Source organism: Heptranchias perlo, chromosome 20, assembly GCF_035084215.1.
Source record: "Heptranchias perlo isolate sHepPer1 chromosome 20, sHepPer1.hap1, whole genome shotgun sequence".
NCBI classification, from domain to species: domain Eukaryota; kingdom Metazoa; phylum Chordata; class Chondrichthyes; order Hexanchiformes; family Hexanchidae; genus Heptranchias; species Heptranchias perlo.
In genome coordinates, this window is record NC_090344.1 from 11,962,543 (window position 1) to 11,985,882 (window position 23,340).

Below are 23,340 nucleotides of genomic sequence, written 5' to 3' on the forward strand. Positions count from 1 at the left end.
TGGGGATTCGACTGACACAAACAGGCTGATTTTTTCTGTGACGTCCTGATGGACTTTTTCCAAAAAGCAGAATCCAAATTGAGTTATATGTCATTTTGAAACCGATGTCCCTCGTTGGTTCCATGAGGCTTTCAGAGAAACTGGAATATTTGTGTGTTGGTGATTCTGTTGGAACCGCAATAGTCTGATTAAAAATGTAACTAAAACGGATGATCCCGATACGAAAGCAATGGTGAGGACAGCAATTTTACTTAATAATAGCAAAGCACCGCAGTTCTCAGTCTGTTACATCAGATATTTTTAATATTCTTCATTAACAACATTTGAGTAAAAACAGCGACATAAAACGATACAAAGTTCATCAGCTGATAAAACAATTCAATTCAAAATACATTTTCCGCAGAATTACATCAGTTAAAAAAATTCCCCATGTTTATTTATAGAAGAAAGACATTATATCTATTTATTTTACAACAATAACTTGCTTTTTAAATGGCACCTTTAAGGTAGAAAAAAATCCCAAGGCGCTTCAAAGAGAATGTGAAATAAAGGCAACACAGAGTGAAGGAGAGGGAAGAGGAGGCATGAGACGCAGCTTGATCAAAGAGCCGGGTGCAACTCGGGGCGAGGGAAATTGATCCTCGGGGGAGTGGAGCGGGGTGATTCTAGAATATGGGAGCTCGCCGGCTGAAGGCCGAGGCGCTGATGGCAGATTGGACGGAGGGAGAGTTAGAAGAGATCCGAGTCAGAGGGCGGGGAAAATTGGGTGTCTGGGGTTGTCAGGCTGGAGGAGGTAACAGAGAAGAAGGTGATAAACCTGTTAAAAATAAAAGGGACCCTTCCCTTATTGAACAGAGATATAAAGTAAAAAGCAAAGAAGTTATGGTAAACTTTTCTAAATCACAGGCGAGGCCCCAGCTGGAGTATTGTGTCTCATTCTGGGCACCACATTTTAGGAAGGATGTGGAGGCCTTGGAGAGGGTGCAGAGGAGATTTACTGGAATGGTACAGGGGATGAGGGAATTCAGTTATGTGGAGAGACTGGGGAAGCTGGGATTGTTCTCCTTGGAACAAATAAAGTTAAGGGGAGATTTGATAGAGGTCCTCAGAATAGTTAGGGGTTTGATAGGGAGTAAATCCGGATAAACCGTTTCCACTGGCAGGAGAGTCGGTAACCAAAGGGCACACACTTAAGATAATTATCAACAGAACCAGAGAGGAGATGAGGAGACATGTTTTATTTACACAGGGAGTTGTTACTGGCCTGGACCGCTCTGCCTGAAAGGGTGGTGGAAGCAGATTCAATAGTAGCTTTTAAAAGGGAATTGCATGTATTGGAGTGATTCGGTTGGCTGCATTCTCGCCTCTGAGTTAGAAGATTGTGGGTTCATTCCCACTCCAGAGAATTGAGCACAATATCTAGGCTGACACTCCCAGATCAGTCCGGAGGGAATGCTGCACTGCCAGAGGTGCGGTCCTTTTTAATGAGATGTTGAACCGATGCCCCATCTGCCCTCTCGGGTGGACGTGAAAGATCTCATCGCACTTTTTCGAAGAAGAGCAGGGGAGTTATCCCTGGTGTCCTGGCCAATATTTATCCCTCAATCCATATCACGAAAACAGATCATCTGATATTATCACATTACTGTTTGTGGGATCTTGCTGTGCACATATTGGCTGCCGCACTTCCTATATTACAACATTGACTCCAATTCAGAAGTATTTCATTGGTTGTAAAGTGCTTTGGGGCGTCCGGAGGTTGAGTAAGGCGCTATATAAATGCAAGTCTTTTTTTCTTTTTGTATATTTGAAAAGGAAACAATTGCAGGGCAATGGGGAAAGAGCGGGGGATTGGGACTAATTGGACAGCTCTTTCAAAGAGTCGGCACAGGCACGATGGGCCGAATGGCCTCCTTCTGCGCTATCAGATTCTATAGATTGAGAAGGCAAATTTCATGGAGGGATTTTAGCAGAAAATAAAGCTGTCTTAGCAACGAACATGAGATAATATGTAAAATACCCACGGCTGTGGAGACAGTCAGTCGAGATTCGTCCATGATCGAGCCGAATACTTTAGGACTTCCGGTGATGAATTCACATCCGGTTGGAATATTTCAACCAAAATTCTGCCACGAAACAAAAGAAAACATGTTGGTAAATGAAGTTAATTAACTCATTCCCACTCTGTAAATTGACTAAATACAGACAGTGACGATCAGGCTTTATTTTAAACTGATGTGTCTCACATTCTCTGGGACATTTGCAATTTATGAATTTAAGACAATTTTAGACAGTTGATAACTTTTATGAAATTGAAACTCAAATTGTCCGCATAAAGAGGCAATGGGACAGAAGACTGAGGAAATCTTTCCAATTGTGGATGGCCGGTCAGGAGCTCTCACCTCACTGTTAAAAACTGTCCACTAATAAAGTCAAATCAATCTGGGTTATGGCCGGGGCCGACCGTGCCCGGGTTTCTTTCCCGCATTTCTTTTGAAAGGAAATTCTCCTGCTTGTTTATGAATCCCTCCAATGTCCGGACCATCCACCTCTGCAACTTGCTCTACCACAGACACCAACACACGCCCTCCACGTCTCTGACGATGGTCTGTTGTGAATCACCCCACTCCACTCCCCCCACTATCAATGTTGACCTTTCGCAAATCACCCATTTGCATTCAGTATTTAATTAATTCTCGGGATGTGGGATGACGCTGGCAAGGCCGGCGTTTATTGCCCATCCCTAGTTGTCCTGAGAAGATGGCGGTGGGCCTTTGTATTTCTCCACCTGAATGCACAGATCTCACTCTCCTCACTCCTAGGCATCAAGCTCCATGTTGGAGCACGTCCTCGGTCTGGACCCCAAGTGTTTCCCAGATTCCATGCAACATTTCCAAACCCCACCCTTTGAAAGCACCTGAGAACGCTTCTGTTGGCAGGACATGGACACCATTGTGTGCATCAGTGATGGTATCAGCTGCTCACTCATAACATGTAATACGGTTGACAGTCAGAGCCTTTATTCGGCCTCAAAAACCTTACATAACTGCAACCTCAACAGAACCCTGCCATTGCCCGAGTCTGATGTTTTCTTATTCCCACACTCATCCTTCAGTAAAGTTGTCAGTTTCGTGCAAATTGAAGCTGAATTTTGCTGTGGACCAGTGCTCACTGGGTTGTATCTGGAACTGGGACTGATATTGTCTGAACTCACTCACAGCTCGCACTAGGGGACGCTTCCATTACACTATTCAGGGCTGAACTTTAACCCGGACGTGAAATGTTACTGTCAATCCCTCACGACCACCGACCACCCTTTTGTTTCCAAATGAAGAACCTTCTGAACATTGCGCTGTTTGTTGAGCGAGTCCGGTGACCTGGCCTCAGCCAATCTTCTTGGCAACAATATGCAGCTGTTGAAGTCCCTCTGACCGAATTTTGTCTTCTGACCCCTCGGGTCAGTGCCTTTTGCTCCATTGTCTCAGTGTAAGAATTGAGTCTATATTATTCTTTTGATTTGTTTGGAAAATCCTTCTGTCAAACTGGAGAAGTAGAGAGATAGAGAAATAGATGTAGAAAGATGGAAAGAGAGAAATATGGAGGGAGAGAGATGAAGAGTGAGATTGAGAGAGACGATGATAGAGAGATAGAAATGATGATAGAGAGCGACATATATATAACTGGATAAATAGACAGACAGAGTCAGACAGAGATACAGAGCAAGAGACAGAGAGAGGGAGAGAAAGAGGGAGGGGATACAGAGACTGAGATTGCTGCATGTGGAAAGCCAGAAAGATAATTTGCACTTTCCTCCCCAACTTTTTAAATAATAGAATATTTCTGGTCAGGGATCTGTCAATAAACAGACTAATGGACTCTCGGTCGATTACTGAGAACTAACTATCTGGGCCGTTCTACTGAATTGAACTCACAGTCTGTGGCGGGGTGGTCCGCGGTCCTTCTGAGTGTGAGACGGAAGCTTCTGTCCAGCAAGGAGTCACAATGCGTGCTGCTCGGGGTCGCGCCCTCAACATCGGCACAACTCCCCCGAACTGGTGCTGGAAGGAAACGATTGTTGGGAATCAGAGAAGGAGTTTTAAAACGTACTTCAGAGAAAAACACAAACCCCTTTTTACACAATCATCAAACTACAGGAAGCAGTTTGGGACCATCGACAATATGGAATAATCCTCAGTCCTAGAAAAGAGAAAGCAAAGGGGTGATATATAGAATGGTTACAAAACAGGAGGCCATTCGGCCCATCGAGCCCGTGCAAGTTAAAGCCTTTGGGGATGCTGGGAATTGAACGCGGGACCTCACACATGCAATGCTATATCCCCACTGATCGAGGTATTTAAGATTATAAAAGGCTTTGACAGGGGAGAAGTAGAGAAAAGATTTCCACTTGTGGGAGAGACAAAAACTGGAGATCATAAATATAAAATAGTGGCTAGTAAATCCAATAAGGAATTCAGGAGAAACCTTTTCACCAACATGTAACCGTAGGCGTTAATTATTGCCGCAGGTATTGGCGAAAAAAATTGAAATTGCTTTCTCCGCTATTTTAACATTGAGTTTGATTTATTTCTTTAAACTGGACTTATTTCGTTGTCATGATAGCCGGTAATTGAGTGTGGTATGACAGGGTTAAGTGTTCGTCGGCTTAATCACCAACAGCAATTTTCGGGCTTTTTAGGGCAACAGGCATGAGTCATCCAATGGGAACTTTCAACACAAATTGTAAAACAATTGTACGAATGGCGATTAATGATTGGCATTGGGCTGGTGCAATTGTACAGAAATGTGTTTACAAATAAAGGAATGAGTCGGCAGCCTCCGAGCCCAGGGGTTAACTTACCAGGACCCTCTGCGCTGGGGGTCTGATCATTCAATGGGCCAGAATCAGTGTCATCGTAATCCTGTTTACTGAGGCGCTCTCTGGTCCAATCTATAAAAGGAAATGTTCATTTTAGCGGAGAACAGCGGTGGAGCCGCAAGGCGGTCTTTTCCAGACCATTTAAACAGAGTTTTCCTAAATTAATGACGCACACGTCCTGACAAGTATTCAAGGGAACCCATCGGGTGGAGCTCCTGGATTCCTGATTGACATCACGGCCATTATTACAATCTGATGGCAAAACAATCACCATCACCGGTTTAGGGATCTGGGTGCGTGAGAAACTATTTTAGTTATTCCTGGCTCTTTGTCACCCTGTGTGTATCATTTTGTCGATGTTTCAAGCAGTGGCTGGTGCTTAATTATCAAATTCACAAAATATTACACAGAAGCTGAGAAATTACACACCGAACATAATATTTACAAAATATTACACAGAATCTGAGTAATTAAACACCGAACATAATATTTACAAAATATTACACAGAATCTGAGTAATTACACACCGATCATAATATTTACAAAATATTACACAAAATCTGATTAATAAGGTATCGAATTTCATTCACAAAATATTACACAGATATGAGTAATTACACACCGAATGTCATATTTATAAGATAATACACAGATCTAAGTATTTACAAACCAAATGTCACGAACAAAATATTACTCAGATCTTAGTATATAATGAGCAAGTTGATAATGTGGTGAAGAAAGCATATGGGATACTTGGCTTTGTAAATAGAGGTATCGTATAAAAAAAAAGGAAGTCATGTTGAACCTTTACAAATCACTGGTTAGGCCTCAGCTGGGGTATTGTGTACAAATCTGGGCACCACAGTTTAGGAAGGATGTAAAGCCTTGGTGAGGATACAGAGCAGGTTTATCAGGATGATATCAGGGATGAGGGACTTCAGATTTGTGAAGAGATTGGAGAAGCTGGGATTGTTTTCCTTGGAGCAGAGAAGGTTAAGGGGAGAACTAATAAAGATATTCAAAATTATGAGGGGGTTTGATCGAGCCAGTCCGGAGAAACTGTTTCTTTTGGCAAGTGGGTCGGTAAACAGAGGTCACAGATTTAAAATAATTGGCAAAAGAACTAGAGAGGAAATGAGGAGAAATTGTTTCTCTCAGATCTGGAACGCACTACCTGAAAGGGCGGTGGAATCAGATTCCATAGGAACTTTTAAAGGCTATTCGGTATGTACGTGAAGGGGACTAATTCACAGCGTTATGGGAAAAAGTTGGGGTGTGGGACTAAATTTGACAGCTCTTTCAAAGAGCCGGTACAGGCACGACGGGCCGGATGGTCTCCTTCTGTGTTGTAAAATTCTATGATCTGAGTAATTACACAACGAAAGGACATTTACAAAATATTACACAGATCTGAGTAATTAGATGCGGAATGTAACAGTCACAAACTATTACACAGTTCTGGGTAGTACATACCTTCAGGATTCTGCGAGTTCTGGTCGGTTTGATGTAAACTTGAACTGGTATAATATTCCAGATCAATCTCTCCGCTATTAGATCGATAAACTGTCAAAACAAATGAGAACGGTGAAGAACATTTAATGTAAATTAAGGCTGTTAAATTCTTTCAAATACACAAACGCTGTCATACAGAAATCTTGTCAACTGTTCAGATCGCCAGCAAATACCATCATTAGTTAGTATGATACCAGAATACAAAGACAAAAATACATTTACAGTCTTCACACCTCAGAGCCTTTGTAATAAGTGTGATCATATTCATTGTATGGACTCTTAAACCGCAGTGCTCTCAGTGATCCCACCTGTGGGAGCAACACGGAGCATCATTGCCCTCTGCGGCAAGGAGAGTGTGATAAACTGCACAGTGACTGCTCAGAGTACATCGACACAACCTTCTGAATGAGAGTAGGGAAAAACACTCAAAAAAAAGCTTCAGAATTAGAAACTAGGAGGACTGTGAAAAGACAGGAAAGGGAGAAATATAGAAATCCCATCAAACATGAAGCTGACAACAGTTAATAATCTGAACAATCAGACAGCACCATGTTCACCGTGAAAGGAGGTGTCCTGTGAACAGGGCCGAATATCACGGGACTGGTCCCAAATACATTCAATGCAGCGGAGTTTTATTGGGGGGAAGCGACACCTGGACAGACAGAACATGTCATGGGGTGGGACTCACGCGATCCTCTTCCAGCTGTAATGTCATCGATTTCTTGATAAATTGGTTCACCCGGTCTGGAAATCGTATAACTGAAGCTACGATTTTTCACTGTTTAGGAGTAAAACAGATATATTTCATTCATTGTATTCCGGACTCCTCCCGACAGCTATCTCCAAGGAACAGAACAAAATCCACCGAATAAATGACCCCTGTCTTGTTCCATTCAAAACCACAAAATAGAATGTACTTTCAAGTGTGAGAAGGTGACTGATTCACAACTGGGATCGAGCATTACAGCGAGCAATTTACAGCCCCTTAACACACACAGAAAACTGCTGATCACCGAGGCTCTAAGATTAAAGGTACCTCTTCTTGATGACTGTCTCTGTTGTTGTACAGTTAGTGCAATCAGCACAAAAACCAACAGGGTTCCCAGGATGATGGAAACGGCAACCGGCGTGGATATTATTCCCCCCGGGATCAGCACATCTGTAACTAAAACAGACACGAGGAAAATGATCCGACCAAAGCAGCGATTTCTCCATTGACAAGACTCAAATCTAACTAAGGTCGAGAGTTAATGCTGGATTTTTAGTCAAGGAGCAGAAAACTATCGCAGTAAATAGGAACTTTGAGATAGGGTCACAGCAGGAAGTTCTTATAACAAGGACAAGGATTGAAGAGGAGACAAACTGGCTGTGGGTCAGTTGATTTGTTGCATGTCACAATTGAAGGGGCAGTAACTATGGTCAAAACTTAATGAATTTAAATTGGGATAAAGCATGAATGAAAGACAATAATATATATTTGTATTTATTGTTTGCCCTATCAATTCGAAACGTTTGAAAATACTTGGCACAATGAATCTCCACTTGAACTGCCGTAACTGTCGGCAGAGAGACAAACGATAGGCGGAGTGACAGAGGAGGGGCAATGAGGAGTTTGATTAAGACAAACAGAGCGAATTATTGTGGGAACAGCGATAAGTCTGCTTCAATGAAACAACACTTTCAGAAAGGGGGAACATTCCTCCACTTTAATTGAGGCTGTTTGTAGGAAGAGAACAAACTGGAGAACTGGTTTGTTACAGGAAACAGGGAGAAGGGGATATGGTTCAATCTTAGAATGTTTGAAACAACAAACAGTCTCATCTTATCAGTAAACAGAGTGACTACTGATCCGGATCAATCAATATTCTCAAATTAAATAACAAAATAATTTCTACTGAAAAGTACATGTAGTTTTTTTGCAGTTTTATGGGGAGATGACAAAGCCGAATATTCAATATCAGTTGAAAGGAAATCAGCATTTTACACTCTCGCTTTTAAAATAGATAACAAGAGATTTCCTATGAAGCACGGAAATGAATAAATGAAGGCGTCCATTGATTGAATAAACAGGTTCCTGCTCCTACCAGAACACATCACACTGGCGACTTTGTGAGCACAGACCCGCTGAGCCCATGTTGATGACCGACAGTCCCACAGGAAGAGTTCGCTTCCCTTGCACTGGACTCTGTTCAGCCATACAGGGCCCTCGCCTTTCCCAAACACGGGCTCCCCGGAATCCGCAAGGGCGGAGCCGCAATCGAGCTGCCGGCACACCACACGGTCCTCACGCCTATCCCAGGAATCGTCACACACCGTCCCCCATGTGTTATTGAACATGATCTCAACTCTTCCCGAACAGTTAGTCTTTCCTCCAACTAACCGTAATTGTTGACCTGAATATAGCAACAAATCAACATGAAGTTCAGTTATTTTATGACTCATTAGCGGAATCCCACGTAAAGACCATATTATTTAAAAGGAAACTACCTGGTAAATGTTCACTTGTGTGGTCAGGTGTCCCAGTACAAGAATGGAAACTGTCGCTCTTCGTTAACGATTGATTTCCTGCAGTACAAGACACATGCGCCAAATGATGCACTGTAGTAAAGATATCCATGAATGGTACTTGCACTGAGTAAACACAGGCTGTTACCTGAGCAAACCACACCGGCATCCTCTCTGTGCTTACAGTCATGCTGAGCCCATGGTGCGGAGAGACATTGCCACAAGAAGGACTCGTGTGACCGGCATTCAACGTTATCCAGCCAAATGGGCCCAGTCCCTTCTCCAAAATGGGCTTCGAATGGAATCTTGATAACTGATCCACAATCCAGCTGTTTACAGACCACCTCACCGTCTTTCTTATCCCAGTCATCGTAACAAACTGTTCCCCAGGATCCTCGATAGAACACCTCCACTCGGCCCTCACAAGGATGACGTCCTTTCACTAATCTGATCTCCTTATGCTCTGTGAATAGAAGTGAGTGTCAGTAACTCGACAATGATGAAGGAATGTTGATACAGCCCTCTGTCATCGACATCTGATGGGGTGAGGAAGGGATATTGATACAGCCCTCTGTCACTGACATCTGATGGGGTGAGGAAGGGATATTGATACTGGAATCTGTCACCGACATCTAATGGAGTGAGGAAGGGATATTGATACTGGAATCTGTCACCGACATCTGATGGAGTGAGGAAGGGATATTGATACTGGAATGTGTCACCAACATCTGATGGAGTGAGGAAGGGACATTGATACTGGAATCTGTCACCGACATCTGATGGAGTGAGGAAGGGATATTGTTACTGGAATATGTCACCGACATCTGATGGAGTGAGGAAGGGATATTGATACTGGAATCTGTCACCGACATCTGATGGAGTGAGGAAGGGATATTGATACTGGAATCTGTCACCGACATCTGATGTAGTGAGGAAGGGATATTGAGACTGGAATCTGTCTCCGACATCTGATGGAGTGAGGAAGGAATATTGATACTGGAATCTGTCACCGACATCTGATGGAATTCGCTTCACTGTTAATGTTTATAAATTCAGTCCTGGACTACAGGGGGAGAGTTTCAGTGAACAATACCGCCTCCTAATCTCTAATGACTCCCGGCCTTTTACCGTCTCGATCAATTCATTCATCACTGGCTCGGGAAGATGATCAAGTGCCCTTCCATATATGTACATCCTTTACCCGTTTTATATGAACACACTCCTGTTGTCTTTAGTTTCTTATCTGAATATACAATCCTTTCTCCTTTAACATGAATACCCTCTTGCTGTGTCGACTCACTTACCTGAACATACGATCCTGACATCTTCTTTATGAATACAGTCATGCTCTCCCCAAGGTGATGAATCGCACTCCCAAAGTAGCGACTCGTTACCCGTGCATCTCAGTTCATCCAACCAAATTGGCCCCGAGGCCTGGCCACAGGAAACCGGAGCTGTCGCCGTGAGTGAATATCCACACCCCAGTTGCTTGCAAACAACATCGGTGTCCAATGGATCCCAGGAATCATCACATACTGACCCCCAGGCACCATTGTAGTAAATTTCCACTCTCCCAGCACAAGGACTTCCGCCATCCACCAGTCTTATCTGTTTATGTTCTGTTGCAAATCAAGTAGGTTATATTAGATGTAATGGATTGAAAGAGCTTGATTCGTCCTTGCAACATTTCTACAAGTTGCCTTCCCTTTTATTCCACCAATCCCCCTGTCTCTTCTCCAGTATCAGCTGACTCCTGCAGGACCACAGTACAAATGAACGGCAATAGAAATTACCAACTGGCCTCTCCTTCCGTTCCGTACACTAACCACAGACAATCCGCAGTGTCAGCAACTCTCCTCACTACATTTCCGAGGTAAAAAAAGGTTTGCGATTTGTTCTAGTTCCTTCCATAGGCACTTACAGCACACAGAAAGCCCATTTGTCAGCTACTAGCCAGATAAGTCAACAACTGATCCCACTTTCTTTCTCTCTCCCAAAGCACTGAATGTTGATCTGATTCAAATGATGACTCACATTCTCCGTTAAAATGCAATAGTCTGTGCATCAACTAATGCCTGTGGCAAAACAGTGTGTCCTTTAACAGTTTCCTGCAGAAATACATTTCTCCTAACGTCTAGTCTCAGTCTTAAGGGACAATCTTGATTTGAGGACCACCACGAACTCTGCAGAGAGAGGAAATACTCTTTCCGTCATCACCCAAGCGAAACCCATCATAGTTTTATGTCTATGCCTGTGTCTGTGACTTTATTTGTTAAATCCACAATACCATTGGCCCTTTCTTCTTTATTTAACTGCACACACAGTACCAAAGCATTATGGAGCAACCTTAATCACGCCAGGAACTTGGGCACGGCCAAAATATCAGTGTCCGTCCATGAGCACGGATTAATAGAAGCACAAAATACACTCTTTTCTGTGTGAAGTTCCAAGTATCGGTTCAGCCAACATCAATGCATTGAACGTATGCTTCTATTCATGGTTCTCCTCCCAAATGCATTCCCCAAATTCATACTAAATTAAATCTGGCACATATTTGACGATTCTGCAAACGTGTTTGTGCCCGCCTGAAACATTTTACTGTTCTCACTGTCAACCAGATCCCTTACTGTTTTATCGTCAGCCAATCTCAGTATTGTGTTCCCTTTTTCCAAGTCCAAATCATCCATATATCAGAAATAAAAGTGGAGCATTAATGAACCCGGGGTGTATGACATCCAAACCTTCTCCAATCCAAATAATCTATATATCAGGGATAAAAGTGGAGCATTAATGAACCCGGGGAGTAGGACTTCCAAACCTTCTCCAATCCAAGCAACGCCCACGCACTCCAACACTTAGCTTCTTGTCTGAAAACCACCTTTCTACCAATGCTGCTTCATCTCCATTTATATCATATGTAGAAACATTGAAAATTTACGGCGCACAAGAAGGCCATTTGGCCCATCGTGTCTGTGCCGGTCGAATTAGAACTACCCAGCCCAATTCCACTTTCCAACACTTGGTCCGTAGCCTTGTAGGATACGGCACTTCAAGTAGATATCAAAGTGCCTTTTAAGTATGATGAGGGTTTCTGCCTCTACCACCTTTTCAGGCAGTGACTTCCAGTCCCCCAACACCCTCTGGGTGAAAAAACCTTTCCTCAGCTCCCCTCTAATCCCTCTACCAATTAATGTAAATCTATGCCCCCTGGTTACTGACCTCTCTGCTAAGTGAAATAGGTGTTTCCTATCCACTCTATCTCGACGACTCATAAATTTATACACCTCAATTGAAGCACCCCTCAGCTTTCTCTGTTCCAAAGGAAACAGCCCCAGCCTATCCAATCTTTCCTCATAGCTGAAATTCTCCAGTCCTGGCAACATCCTCGGAAATATCCTCTGTACCCTCTCAAGTGCAATGACATATTTGCTATAATGTGGTTACTAGAACTGTACGCAATGCTCAAGCTGTGGCCTAACTAATGTTTTATACAGTCCGAGCATAACCTCCCTGTTCTTATATTGTATACCTCGGCCAATAACGGAAAGTATCCCGTATGCATTTTTAACCACCTTGCCTACCTGTCCTGCTACCTTCAGCGATCTCTGGACATGCATTCCAAGGTCCCTTTTTTTCCTCTACACCTCTCAGTATCCTTCCATTTATTGTGTATTCCCTTGCCTTGTTAGACCTCCCCAAATGCATTAACTCTGACTTCTCCGGATTGAATTCCATTTGCCACTTTTTGCCCACCTGACCAGTCCATTGATATCTTCCTGCGGTCTACAGCTGTCCTCAATATCAACCACATGCCAATTTTTGTATCATCTGCAAACTTCTTAATCATGCCCTCTACATTTGAGTATAAATCATTAATATATGCCACAAAATGCAAGGGACTTGGTACTGAGCCCTGCGGAACCCCACTGGAAACAGCCTTCAATTCAGAAAAATGTCCGTCAGCCATTACCCTTTGCTTCCTGCCACTGAGCCAATTCTGGATCCAATTTGACACTTTTCCTCGGATCTCATGGGCTTTTACATTTCTGACCAGTCTGCTATGTGGGACCTTGTCAAAAGCCGTGCTAAAATCCATGCAGACGACAGCAAATGCATGACCCTCATCGACCTTCCCAAAAAAATGAACCAATTTCGTCAGACACCACCTTCCCTTAACAAATCCATGCTGACTGTCCTTGATTAACCCGTGCCTTTCTAAATGATGGTTTATACTGTCCCTCAGAATTTATGCAAATAATTTGCTTACCGCTGAGATTAGACTGACTAGCCTGTAATCACGAGGTCTATCCTTTTCTCTCTTTTTAACCAACGGTACAACATTAGCAGTTCTTCAATCCTCCGGCACCACGCCTGTAGCCAGGAAGGGGATTGGAAAATGATGGTCAGAGCCTCTGCTATTTCCTCCCTTGCTTCTCTTAACAGAATCTGATACATTTCATCTGGAACTGGCAATTTATCTACTTTCAAAGATGCTAAGCCCCTTAATACTTCCTCTCCAACTATGTTTGTTGCATCCAGTATTTCACACTCTTACTCCTTAACTACAACCTCTGTTATGAAGACAGACGGAAAGTATTCATTAAGAATACTTAATGATACGATAGATCATTTACAACCAGCCTTCAGTGAGATGTCAATTTGCCAATTGAAGGCCTTTTTGAAAACCCAGCTACACTGCAAACAAATTTTTCTCCAAAAGACGAGGTGTGACGAAGATCTGGGTCAATCTCATGGGTTTTGAGAAGGTTTTTAAAATGAGAGAGAAGCGGAGAGACATAGGAGATTAGCAGGAGATACCAGAGAGTAGCGAGTCAGCAGAATGTTTTGCTAACAGTGGGGCAAAGATGGTTTCAACACGGAGGATCTCGGTCTCATAGGGCACAGGGCTTGGGGATGTAGGATTGGATAGAGTTGCAGCTATAGGGTGGGATGAAGACGTCAGCATTTAGAGGCGGCTGCAGGAATATAAGTCTGATGCCTTATAGGTCAGTGTGGAAAGTGATGATGGGCAATGAGGACTTGTTATAGAATAGCATGGGCTGGGATTATATGTGGGAGGATCTGTTGTAGATCAGTGTGGACTGGGATTATGTGCGGGAGGATCTGTTGTAGATCAGTGTGCACTGGGATTATGTGTGGGAGGATCTGTTGTATATCAGTGTGGACTGGGATTATGTGTGGGAGGATCTGTTGTAGATCAGTGTGGACTGGGATTATGTGTGGGAGGATCTGTTGTAGATCAGTGTGCACTGGGATTATGTGTGGGAGGATCTGTTGTAGATCAGTGTGGACTGGGATTATGTGTGGGAGGATCTGTTGTAGATCAGTGTGGACTGGGATTATGTGTGGGAGGATCTGTTGTAGATCAGTGTGGACTGGGATTATGTGTGGGGGGATACGTTGTAGAGCAGTGTGGACTGGGATTATGTGTGGGGGGATCTGTTGTAGATCAATGTGGACTGGGATTATGTGTGGGGGATCTGTTGTAGATCAATGTGGACTGGGATTATGTGTGGGGGGATGTGTTGTAGAGCAGTGTGGACTGGGATTATGCGTTGTGGGGATCTGTTGTAGATCAGTGTGGACTGGGATTATGTGTGGGAGCATTTGTTGTCGATCAGTGTGGACTGGGATTATGCGTTGTGGGGATCTGTTTTAGATCAGTGTGGACTGGGTTATGTGTGGTGGGGACCTATTTTTCATCAGTGTGGACTTAGATAATGTGCCGTGAGGATGAGTAGCTCAGCGTGGACAGGGCTAATTGGTGGTGAGGAATTGTATATCAGCGGAGGCAGGGATAATGGGTGGAGAGGAATTGTATATCAGCGGGGACAGTGATAATGGGTGGTAAGGAATTGTATATAAGCGGGGACAGTGATAATGGGTGGTGAGGAATTGTATATAAGCGGGGACAGTGATAATGGGTGGTGAGGAATTGTATATATGCGGGGACAGTGATAATGGGTGGTGAGGAATTGTATCTCAGCGGGTACAGTGATAATGGGTGGTAAGGAATTGTATATAAGCGGGGACACAGATAATGGGTGGTGAGGAATTGTATATAAGCGGGGACAGTGATAATGGGTGGTGAGGAATTGTTTTTAAGCGGGGACAGTGATAATGGGTGGTGAGGAATTGTATATAAGCGGGGACACGGATAATGGGTGGTGAGGAATTGTATATAAGCGGGGACAGTGATAATGGGTGGTGAGGAATTGTATATAAGCGGGGACAGGGATAATGGGTGGTGAGGAATTGTATATAAGCGGGGACAGTGATAATGGGTGGTGAGGAATTGTATATAAGCGGGGACAGGGATAATGGGTGGTGAGGAATTGTATATAAGCGGGGACATGGATAATGGGTGGTGAGGAATTGTATATAAGCGGGGACAGGGATAATGGGTGGTGAGGAATTGTATATAAGCGGGGACAGGGATAATGGGTGGTGAGGAATTGTATATAAGCAGGGACACGGATAATGGGTGGTGAGGAATTGTATATAAGCGGGGACAGGGATAATGGGTGGTGAGGAATTGTATATAAGCAGGGACACGGATAATGGGTGGTGAGGAATTGTATATCAGCGGGGACAGGGATAATGGGTGGTGAGGAATTGTATATCATTGGGGACAGGGATAATGGGTGGTGAGGAATTGTATATCATTGGGGACAGGGATAATGGGTGGTGAGGAATTGTATATAAGCGGGGACAGTGATAATGGGTGGTGAGGAATTGTATATCATTGGGGACAGGGATAATGGGTGGTGAGGAATTGTATATCATTGGGGACAGGGATAATGGGTGGTGAGGAATTGTATATAAGCGGGGACAGTGATAATGGGTGGTGAGGAATTGTATATAAGCGGGGACACGGATAATTAGTGGTGAGGAATTGTGTATAGAATCATTAAAAAGTTATAGCTCAAAGGGGGCCATTCGACCCATCGAGTCCACCCGACTCTATGCAACAGCAATCCAGCGAGTTCCACTCCCCTCCACTATCCCCTTAGCTCTGCAAATTTTTGCCTTCCAGTTCCATTTTGAAGGCCATGATTGAATCTGCCTCCACCCACCACCTCGGGCAGTGCATTCCAGGTCCGAACCACTCGCTGTGTAAAAAAGTTTATCCTCATGTCACCTTCGGTTCTTTTGCCAACCACCTTAAATCTATGCCCTCTGGTCCTTGACCCTACCTTCAATGGGAACAGTTTCTCTCTATCTACTCTGTCTAGACCCTTCATGATTTTGAATACCGCTATCAAATCTCGTCGCAACCATCTCGATTCCAAGGAGAACAACCCCAGCTTCTCCAGTCTATCCATGTAACTAAAGTCCCGCATCCCTGGAATCATTCTCTAAGGCCTTCAAATCTTTCCTACAGTGCGGTGCCCAGAACTGGACACAATACTCCAGTTGTGGCCGAATCAGTGTTTTAGAAAGGTTCATCATGACTTTCATACTTTTGTACTCTATGCCTCTATTTATAAAGCCCAAGATCCCGTATGCTTTTTTAACCGCTTTCTCAACCTGCCGTGCCACCTTTAACGATTTTTGCACATATACCCCCAGATCTCTCTGTTCCTGTACCCCTTTTAGTGTAGTGCCCTCCAGTTTATATTGCCTCTCCTCGTTCTTCCCACCAAAATGTATCATTCCACATTTTTCTGCGTTAAATTTGATCTGCCACGTGTCTGCCCATGCCACCAGCCTGTCTATATCCTCTTGAAATGTATCACTATCCTCCTCACTGTTTACTACCCTTTCAAGTTTTATCCCAGCACCGACTCCGAGGGAACACCACTGTACACCTCCCTCCAGTCCGAAAAACAACCGTTAATCACTACTCTGTTTCCTGTCACTTAGCCAATTCTGTATCCATATTGCGACTGCCGCCTTTATTCCATGGGCTGCAATCTTGATGATAAGCCTACCATGCGGCACTTTATCAAACGCATTTTTAAAGTCCATATATACGACACATAAACTGCATTGCCCTCATCTACCCTCTGTTACCTCACCAAAAACTCAATCAAGTTAGTTAAACACGATTTGCCTTTAACAAATCCGTGCTGCCTTTCCTTAATCAATCCACGCTCGTCCAAGTGACTGTTAATTTTGTCCCGGATTATAGTTTCTAAAAGTTTCCCCACCACTGAGGTTAAACTGACATTCCTTTAGATGCTGGGTTTATCCTTACACCCTTTTTTGAACAAGGGTGCAACATTGGCAATTCTCCAGTCTTCTGGCACCATCCCCTTATCGATGGATATTTGAAAGATTACGGCCAGTATCTCCTCAATTTCCACCCTTACTTCTCTCTGCAACCTAGGATGCAGCCCATCCAGTCCAAGTGACTTACCTACTTTAAGTACAGCTAGCCTTTCTAGTAGCTCTTCGTTATCATTTTTAGCCCATCCAGTATCTCAACTATATCTTCCATCACTGAGACTCTGGCAGCATCTTCTTTAATGATAAACACAGATGCAAAGTACTCATTTTGTACCTCGGCCGTCCCCTCTGCCTCCATGAGTAGATATCCTTTATGGTCCCTAATCGGCCTGACCCCTCCTCTGACTACCCGATTACTGTTTACATGCCTGTAGAAGACTATCAGCGGGGACAGGGATAATGGGTGGCGAGGAATTGTTGTGGGACAGGGATGCTGGGGAGTGAGGAATTGTTGTGGGACAGGGATGATGAACGGTGAGGAATTGTTTTGGGACAGAGAATGTGCAGCCGAGATTTGGACAATGTCGAGTTTCTGGAGAGTGGAGTATGGGAGGGCAGTAAGGTGGCCAATTCATGAGGTGACAAAGTCATGCACAAATGGTTCAGAGATAGAATGACTGAGAAAGGGCCCAAGGGGATAAATGTTAATGAGATATAGGGAAAAAATTGCAATGGGGAGTTCAACTCCTCACCACATTGTAACTATGGTTTCCAGGAATATAAAGGTCCCCAACTTGCCAAAAATAAGGCATCTCTTTGTTATAGCGATTCGGTCATGTCCAGCTGTAATTCATAACTTTTTTAATTCTTCAAAAATCTTTCCAATGCCTTATGTATGCACATAAATAATCAGCTATCCCGACCCGATTATTTGAGAAAGTCATCTGATTCCCATTTCTAATTTTCTAATTTAACTTTCTCCCGTAAGTGTCACTTTAAATCCCCGCCCCCCATGGCTTCAGCCCCACCCCATCTCACAACCATCTCCAGCCCCACATCACCCCACACCGAGAGTTTCCAGTCCCTTCTCCCCAAACTGTCAACCCACTCCATCTCTCAACCTAACCCACCACCCCTCCCACACCGCCAGTTTACAATCCCCTTCCCCCATGGTGTCCCCACACCCCATCTCTCAACTTCACCCAGCCCCCCATCCCCTGTACTCCTTGTCCCTCTGATTCCGGCCTCCTGTCCCTCCGCCTCCCTCTGCCACACCTCTGGGCGCTCCTGTCCTACTCTGTGCAGCTCTCTCCTAAATCCGGCAAACTCTTGTCCACTTTGATACATTTCGTGCATCCCTCACTTCCTGGAAACCTCTTGCTTTCCCTTCCTCCTCCAGTGATATTTCTTATTGTTTATTGCAGCCAAGTCTTATTCTGTGCCAACTGTGTTACTAATCATGTTTTACCTCTAGTCCAAAGCCGACACGTTCCGCCGACCCTGGAAATATTAGTTTAGCTTCTCCAAATGGTCCTGTTAACCTATCCGCAAGGGCATTAGGCCATTTGGTTCAGATACAGACTGTATCTTCAGTACCTCTTTTGCTTGTTCCAGAGTTACTTCCAATGGCCCAAGAATGTGAAGACCCTCGCCCAGCAGCTAAACCACCCGCTAAACTGTCCAGACATCCTCGGCCTTACTTGGCCAGCGTATGGCACAAAGTCGTTCAAATATTACAATCTCAGACTATTGTCTAACTGTTTAAACTTTCTCTGGGACTTCTCAAAACCACGACTTGCAGCTGCACTTTCCCTGTTCAACATCTGGAATTCCCAGTCCAGACCAGAGAAGGTTAAGAGGGAGATTTAACTGAGGTGTTCAAAATTATGATGGATTTTCATAGAGTAAATAACGAGAAACTGTTTCCACTGGCAGGAATGTCGGCAAACCACAGGATTCATATTGAAGATAATTGGCAAAAGAACCAGAGGAGATGAGGAGGTTTTTTTACGCAGCGAATTGCTATGATCCTGAATTCACTGCCTGAAAGTGTGGTGACAGCAGATTCAATAGTAACTTTCATAAGGGAATAGATAAATACTTGAAAAGGATAACAGTGCAGGGCTATGGGGAAGTAACCGGATAGTGGTACTCATTGGATAGCTCTTCCAATGAGCTGCCACAGGCAAGATGGGAAGAATGGCCTCCTTCTGTGCTGTATGTTTCTATACATCCTGGCTGTAATTGTCAGATTGTGGAATCACCCATCAACCGCATCCCGAATGCACTCAGCCTCTGATACTGTGGGACGTGACCAGGTTCTGCTCCAGCAGTAGGCGCCCCTGCTCCAGATATTCGTCACTTAGTGCAAGTGATGCTGGAGAGAAGGGGAGGAATAGAGGAAGATGAGGAGGACAATCACCACCAACCCCCACTGGAACCTGTTCTGGCATTCAATTGGATCATGGCTGTATTGTATCTTAACCCAATATACCGGCTTTGGGCCATATCACTTGATCCACTTACCCAACAAAAGTCTATCTATCTCAGTCTTGAATGTGTCAAGTGACCCAGAATCCACAGCCGTCTGCGGGAACAGACTTCCAGGTTTGTCTTATCCTCTGGGTGAAAATAGATTTCCTCATTTCTCTCCTAAACGGCCTAGCTCTAATTTTAAGATTATGCCCACTCGTTCTGGATTCCCCAACAGAGGAAATAGTATCATTATCTACTCTTGGAATCCTTTATCATTTAAATGCCTCGATCATCGGAACATAAATAGACCATTTATCCCCTCGAGCCTGTTCCACCATTCAGTAAGATCCTGGCAGATCTGTGACCAAACTCCAGAGACCCGCCTTAGCCCCATACCCCTTAATACCTTTGGTTAACAAAAATCTATCAATATCAGATTTAAAATTAACAATTGAGCACACATTAACTGCCGTTTGCAGAAGAGAGTTCCAAACTTCTACCACCCTTTGCGTATAGAAGTGTTTCCTAACTTTACTCCTGAAAGTCCTGGCTCTAATTGTTAGGCTATGTCCCCGAGTCCTGGACTCCCCAACCACCAGAAATAGTTTCTCTCAATCCACCCTATCAGTTCACCTTAATATTTTGAAAACTTTGATCAAATCATGCCTCATTTTTCAAAATTCCAGGGAATACAACTCTAGTTTGTGTAACCTCTCCTCGTAATTTAGCCCTCGTTTGGGGTCCAGGTATCATTCCAGTAAATCTACACTGCACTCTCTCCAAGACCAATATATCCTACCTAAGGTGCGGTGCCCTGAACTGATCACAATACTCCAGGTGTGGTCTAATTAGGGATTTCTATCGCTGTAGCATAACTTCTACCCTCTTGTATCCTAGTCCTCTACTTATATAAGTCCAGCATTCCATTACCCTTTTTGATTATTTTCTGTACCTATCCATGATATTTTAATGATCTATGTACATGAACCCCTAAAGTCTCTTTGGACCTCCACTATTTCGAGCTTCTCACCATTTAGAAAGTAATCTGATCTATCTTTTTTTAGGTCCAATGCGGATGACCTCACAGTTGTCTACATTGTAATCAATTTGCCATAGTTTTGCCCATCCACTTAACCTATTAATATCTCTCTGTAATTTTAAGCTTCCATCTACACTGCTTACAATGCTGCCTATCTTCGTGTCATCGGCAAACTTGGACCTGTGACTCTCCATCCCGTCATCTAAGTCATTAATAAATACAGTGAATAGTTGAGGCCCCAACACAGATCCCTTTGGGACACCACTAGTCACATCTTGCCAATTTGAGTACGTGTCCATTATCCCTACTCTCTGTCTTCTGCCGCTCAGTCAAATTCCTAACCAGGCCAATAATTTGCCCTCAATTCCATGAGTTTCAAATATGGCTAACAGTCTTTTATGAGGGATTTTACCGAATGCCTTCTTGAAGTCCATATAGACATCAATAGACATTCCCCTGTCGACTGCTTTAGTCACCTCTTCAAAAAATTCAATCAGTTTTATCAGGCATGACCAACCCTTTACAAATCCATGATGTTTCTCTCTGATCAACTGAAAGTTTTCAAGGAGTTCAGTCACTCTATCCTTAGTTTTATATTCTAGTAATTTCCCGACAACAGATGTTAGGCTAACTGGTCGATAATTCCCTGGTTTCCTTCTCTCACTTTTCTGAAAGAGCGGAGTGATATGTGCAATTTTCCAATGTAAAGGAACGGTTCTTAAATTGACAGAACTTTGGAAGATTGTAGTTCGGGCTTCTGCAATGTTCTCACCTACTTCCTTCAAAATCCTGGGATGGAAACCATCTGGCCTGGAGATTTGTCACTCTTCAGTGCCATTATTTTCTTCATTACTGTTAATTTGCTGACATTAATTATGGTGACGCCCGGCCCTGATTCAAAATTAGTTTCCTTGGGGTGTCTGGCATGCTATCCTCTTCCTCTGCTGTAAATACTGATGCAAAATAATTATTTAACATGTCCGCGGTTTCCTTATTTTCGTTTACAATCACCCTCAATTATCTATGCTGAAAAGAATACAAACATAGTATATGCAATCTGTCCTCATAATTTAAACATTTGCCCTGCACAAATCTGAAGGCTAATGTATCCTTCCTGAACTGTGATGCTAAAATCTGAACACATTGCTCCAGATGGGGTCTAAACAATGCTCTATGCAATTGAACCATCACTTCCTCCCCTATGTATTTCATCCTCCTTGAGATAAAGGTCAACATCCGATTAGCCTTTTGACTACCACTTGTACCTATGCACTAGCTTTTAGTGATTTGTGTGCCTGGAAACCTAAACCTCTTTGCTTCTCCACAGTTTTTGGTCTCTTCCCATTGAGACAATGTTAAAATTTGCCCTTTGAGATTCAAAGCGGATGGTCTCACACTCCCCTTCATTAAACGCCATCTTCCATAGTTTTGCCCACTCCTTCATTCTGCCGATGTCCCTTTGTAATTTCCTCCTCCCATCATAGTAATACACGACCACCGACAAAGCTCACTCCATAAAACTCACCCGAACTCTCTGCACTACCTCCCTGCCGTGTCTGAGTGACTAAATTAAAACATGTGCCTGCAGTTTGACTGAACTCACTCTAGCACCAAACTCCCAGAGAAGTGAAGTTCTACTCAATCTACATTCTCCTCTCTTCTCCTGTCTCGTCTCTCGTGTTCGAGAAATCTACAAAAACAATCCAAGCACAAATACAGAATACATATGTCGAAATGTTCGCTTTTGATATTTATTTACCTGATTACCACTGAGATACCAGTCCATTGAAAATAATGGGTGGTTCTCGAAAGACCCCATCTGCTTCTGTTATTTCATCCAATGGATGGCGCTGTTACCTCACAAGCAATGTGTCTGGAAAGCTGGTGATCCTTGTTTGGCCGCGGGGTGGCGCTTTAACCTCGTTCAGACTGTCAGTGAGAAGGCAGCTGAAGAAAAAACTGTTCCACCCACTAACCGAGATCAACGCCAGGGGTGATTTCCTTGCACCGGATAATACATCTCAAGCCAAGTGTTTTCTTTGTGCATTATTTCCATAACCCCAACCGTTCTCATTATCCTTAAAACGCTCAAACATTTTGCCAAACAAGTGGTACAACGCCCTTGGTGATGCCTGCTGCAGTCGAGAGTCTGCTCCACATTTAGCGGGAAAATCTCTCCTATTCTTGCGCAATGTTTGTGAATTTTCTCCCATGTCGGCTCACATTCTGTGCTAAATAACCAATTTGCATCGAAACGAATGAACACTGGATCTACATTCTCTATTTCTCAGATCACTAATAAAGGTGGTTTATGTCTCCTCAAATGTCACCATTCACTCACCTGAACAGAGCACGCCGACATCCTCGCTGTCAGTCAGACTCTGATTCAATGTGAATGAGCTGCAGTCCCGGAGCTGCGACTCGTTTCCCTTACACTGGACATCATTCACCCACACGGGCCCTTCACCCTCTCCGTACTTTGAAGAGTTATAAGCGGATATCGCATAGCCGCAGCCCAGCTGTCTGCAGACCACGTTGGCATCATTTAAATCCCAGAGATTATCCCGCACTCGCCCCCAGCTGCGGTTGTAGTAAATCGCCACTCGCCCGTCACAGCGGCTTCCTCCATTCGTCAGTCTCGGCGGCCAACCTTCATCTGAAGAAGAATAAATTAATAACAGCGGATAACCTGAAACTCCCAGTTAGACAGGCGGGTTGCGCGCACATCCTTTCTGCCGTC

At 43.8% G+C, this 23,340-nt stretch overlaps 1 protein-coding gene across 1 annotated transcript in view; it reads right to left on the reverse strand.

Moving 5' to 3' along the window:
- Positions 1-346: 346 nt before the first annotated feature.
- LOC137335918 (deleted in malignant brain tumors 1 protein-like) overlaps positions 347-23,340 on the reverse strand; it is a 50,982-nt gene continuing 27,988 nt past the window's right edge. Inside the window, exons 6-16 of the mRNA XM_068001434.1 lie at positions 22,942-23,256; positions 10,198-10,512; positions 9,042-9,356; positions 8,876-8,953; positions 8,473-8,781; positions 7,425-7,553; positions 7,077-7,166; positions 6,350-6,439; positions 4,859-4,948; positions 3,933-4,058; positions 347-2,126 (exon numbers count right to left, since the gene is read on the reverse strand). Of these exons, the coding sequence (XP_067857535.1) occupies positions 2,125-2,126; positions 3,933-4,058; positions 4,859-4,948; positions 6,350-6,439; positions 7,077-7,166; positions 7,425-7,553; positions 8,473-8,781; positions 8,876-8,953; positions 9,042-9,356; positions 10,198-10,512; positions 22,942-23,256 (1,859 nt within the window). The 3' untranslated portion in view covers positions 347-2,124. The remainder of the gene's footprint in view (positions 2,127-3,932; positions 4,059-4,858; positions 4,949-6,349; positions 6,440-7,076; positions 7,167-7,424; positions 7,554-8,472; positions 8,782-8,875; positions 8,954-9,041; positions 9,357-10,197; positions 10,513-22,941; positions 23,257-23,340) is intronic.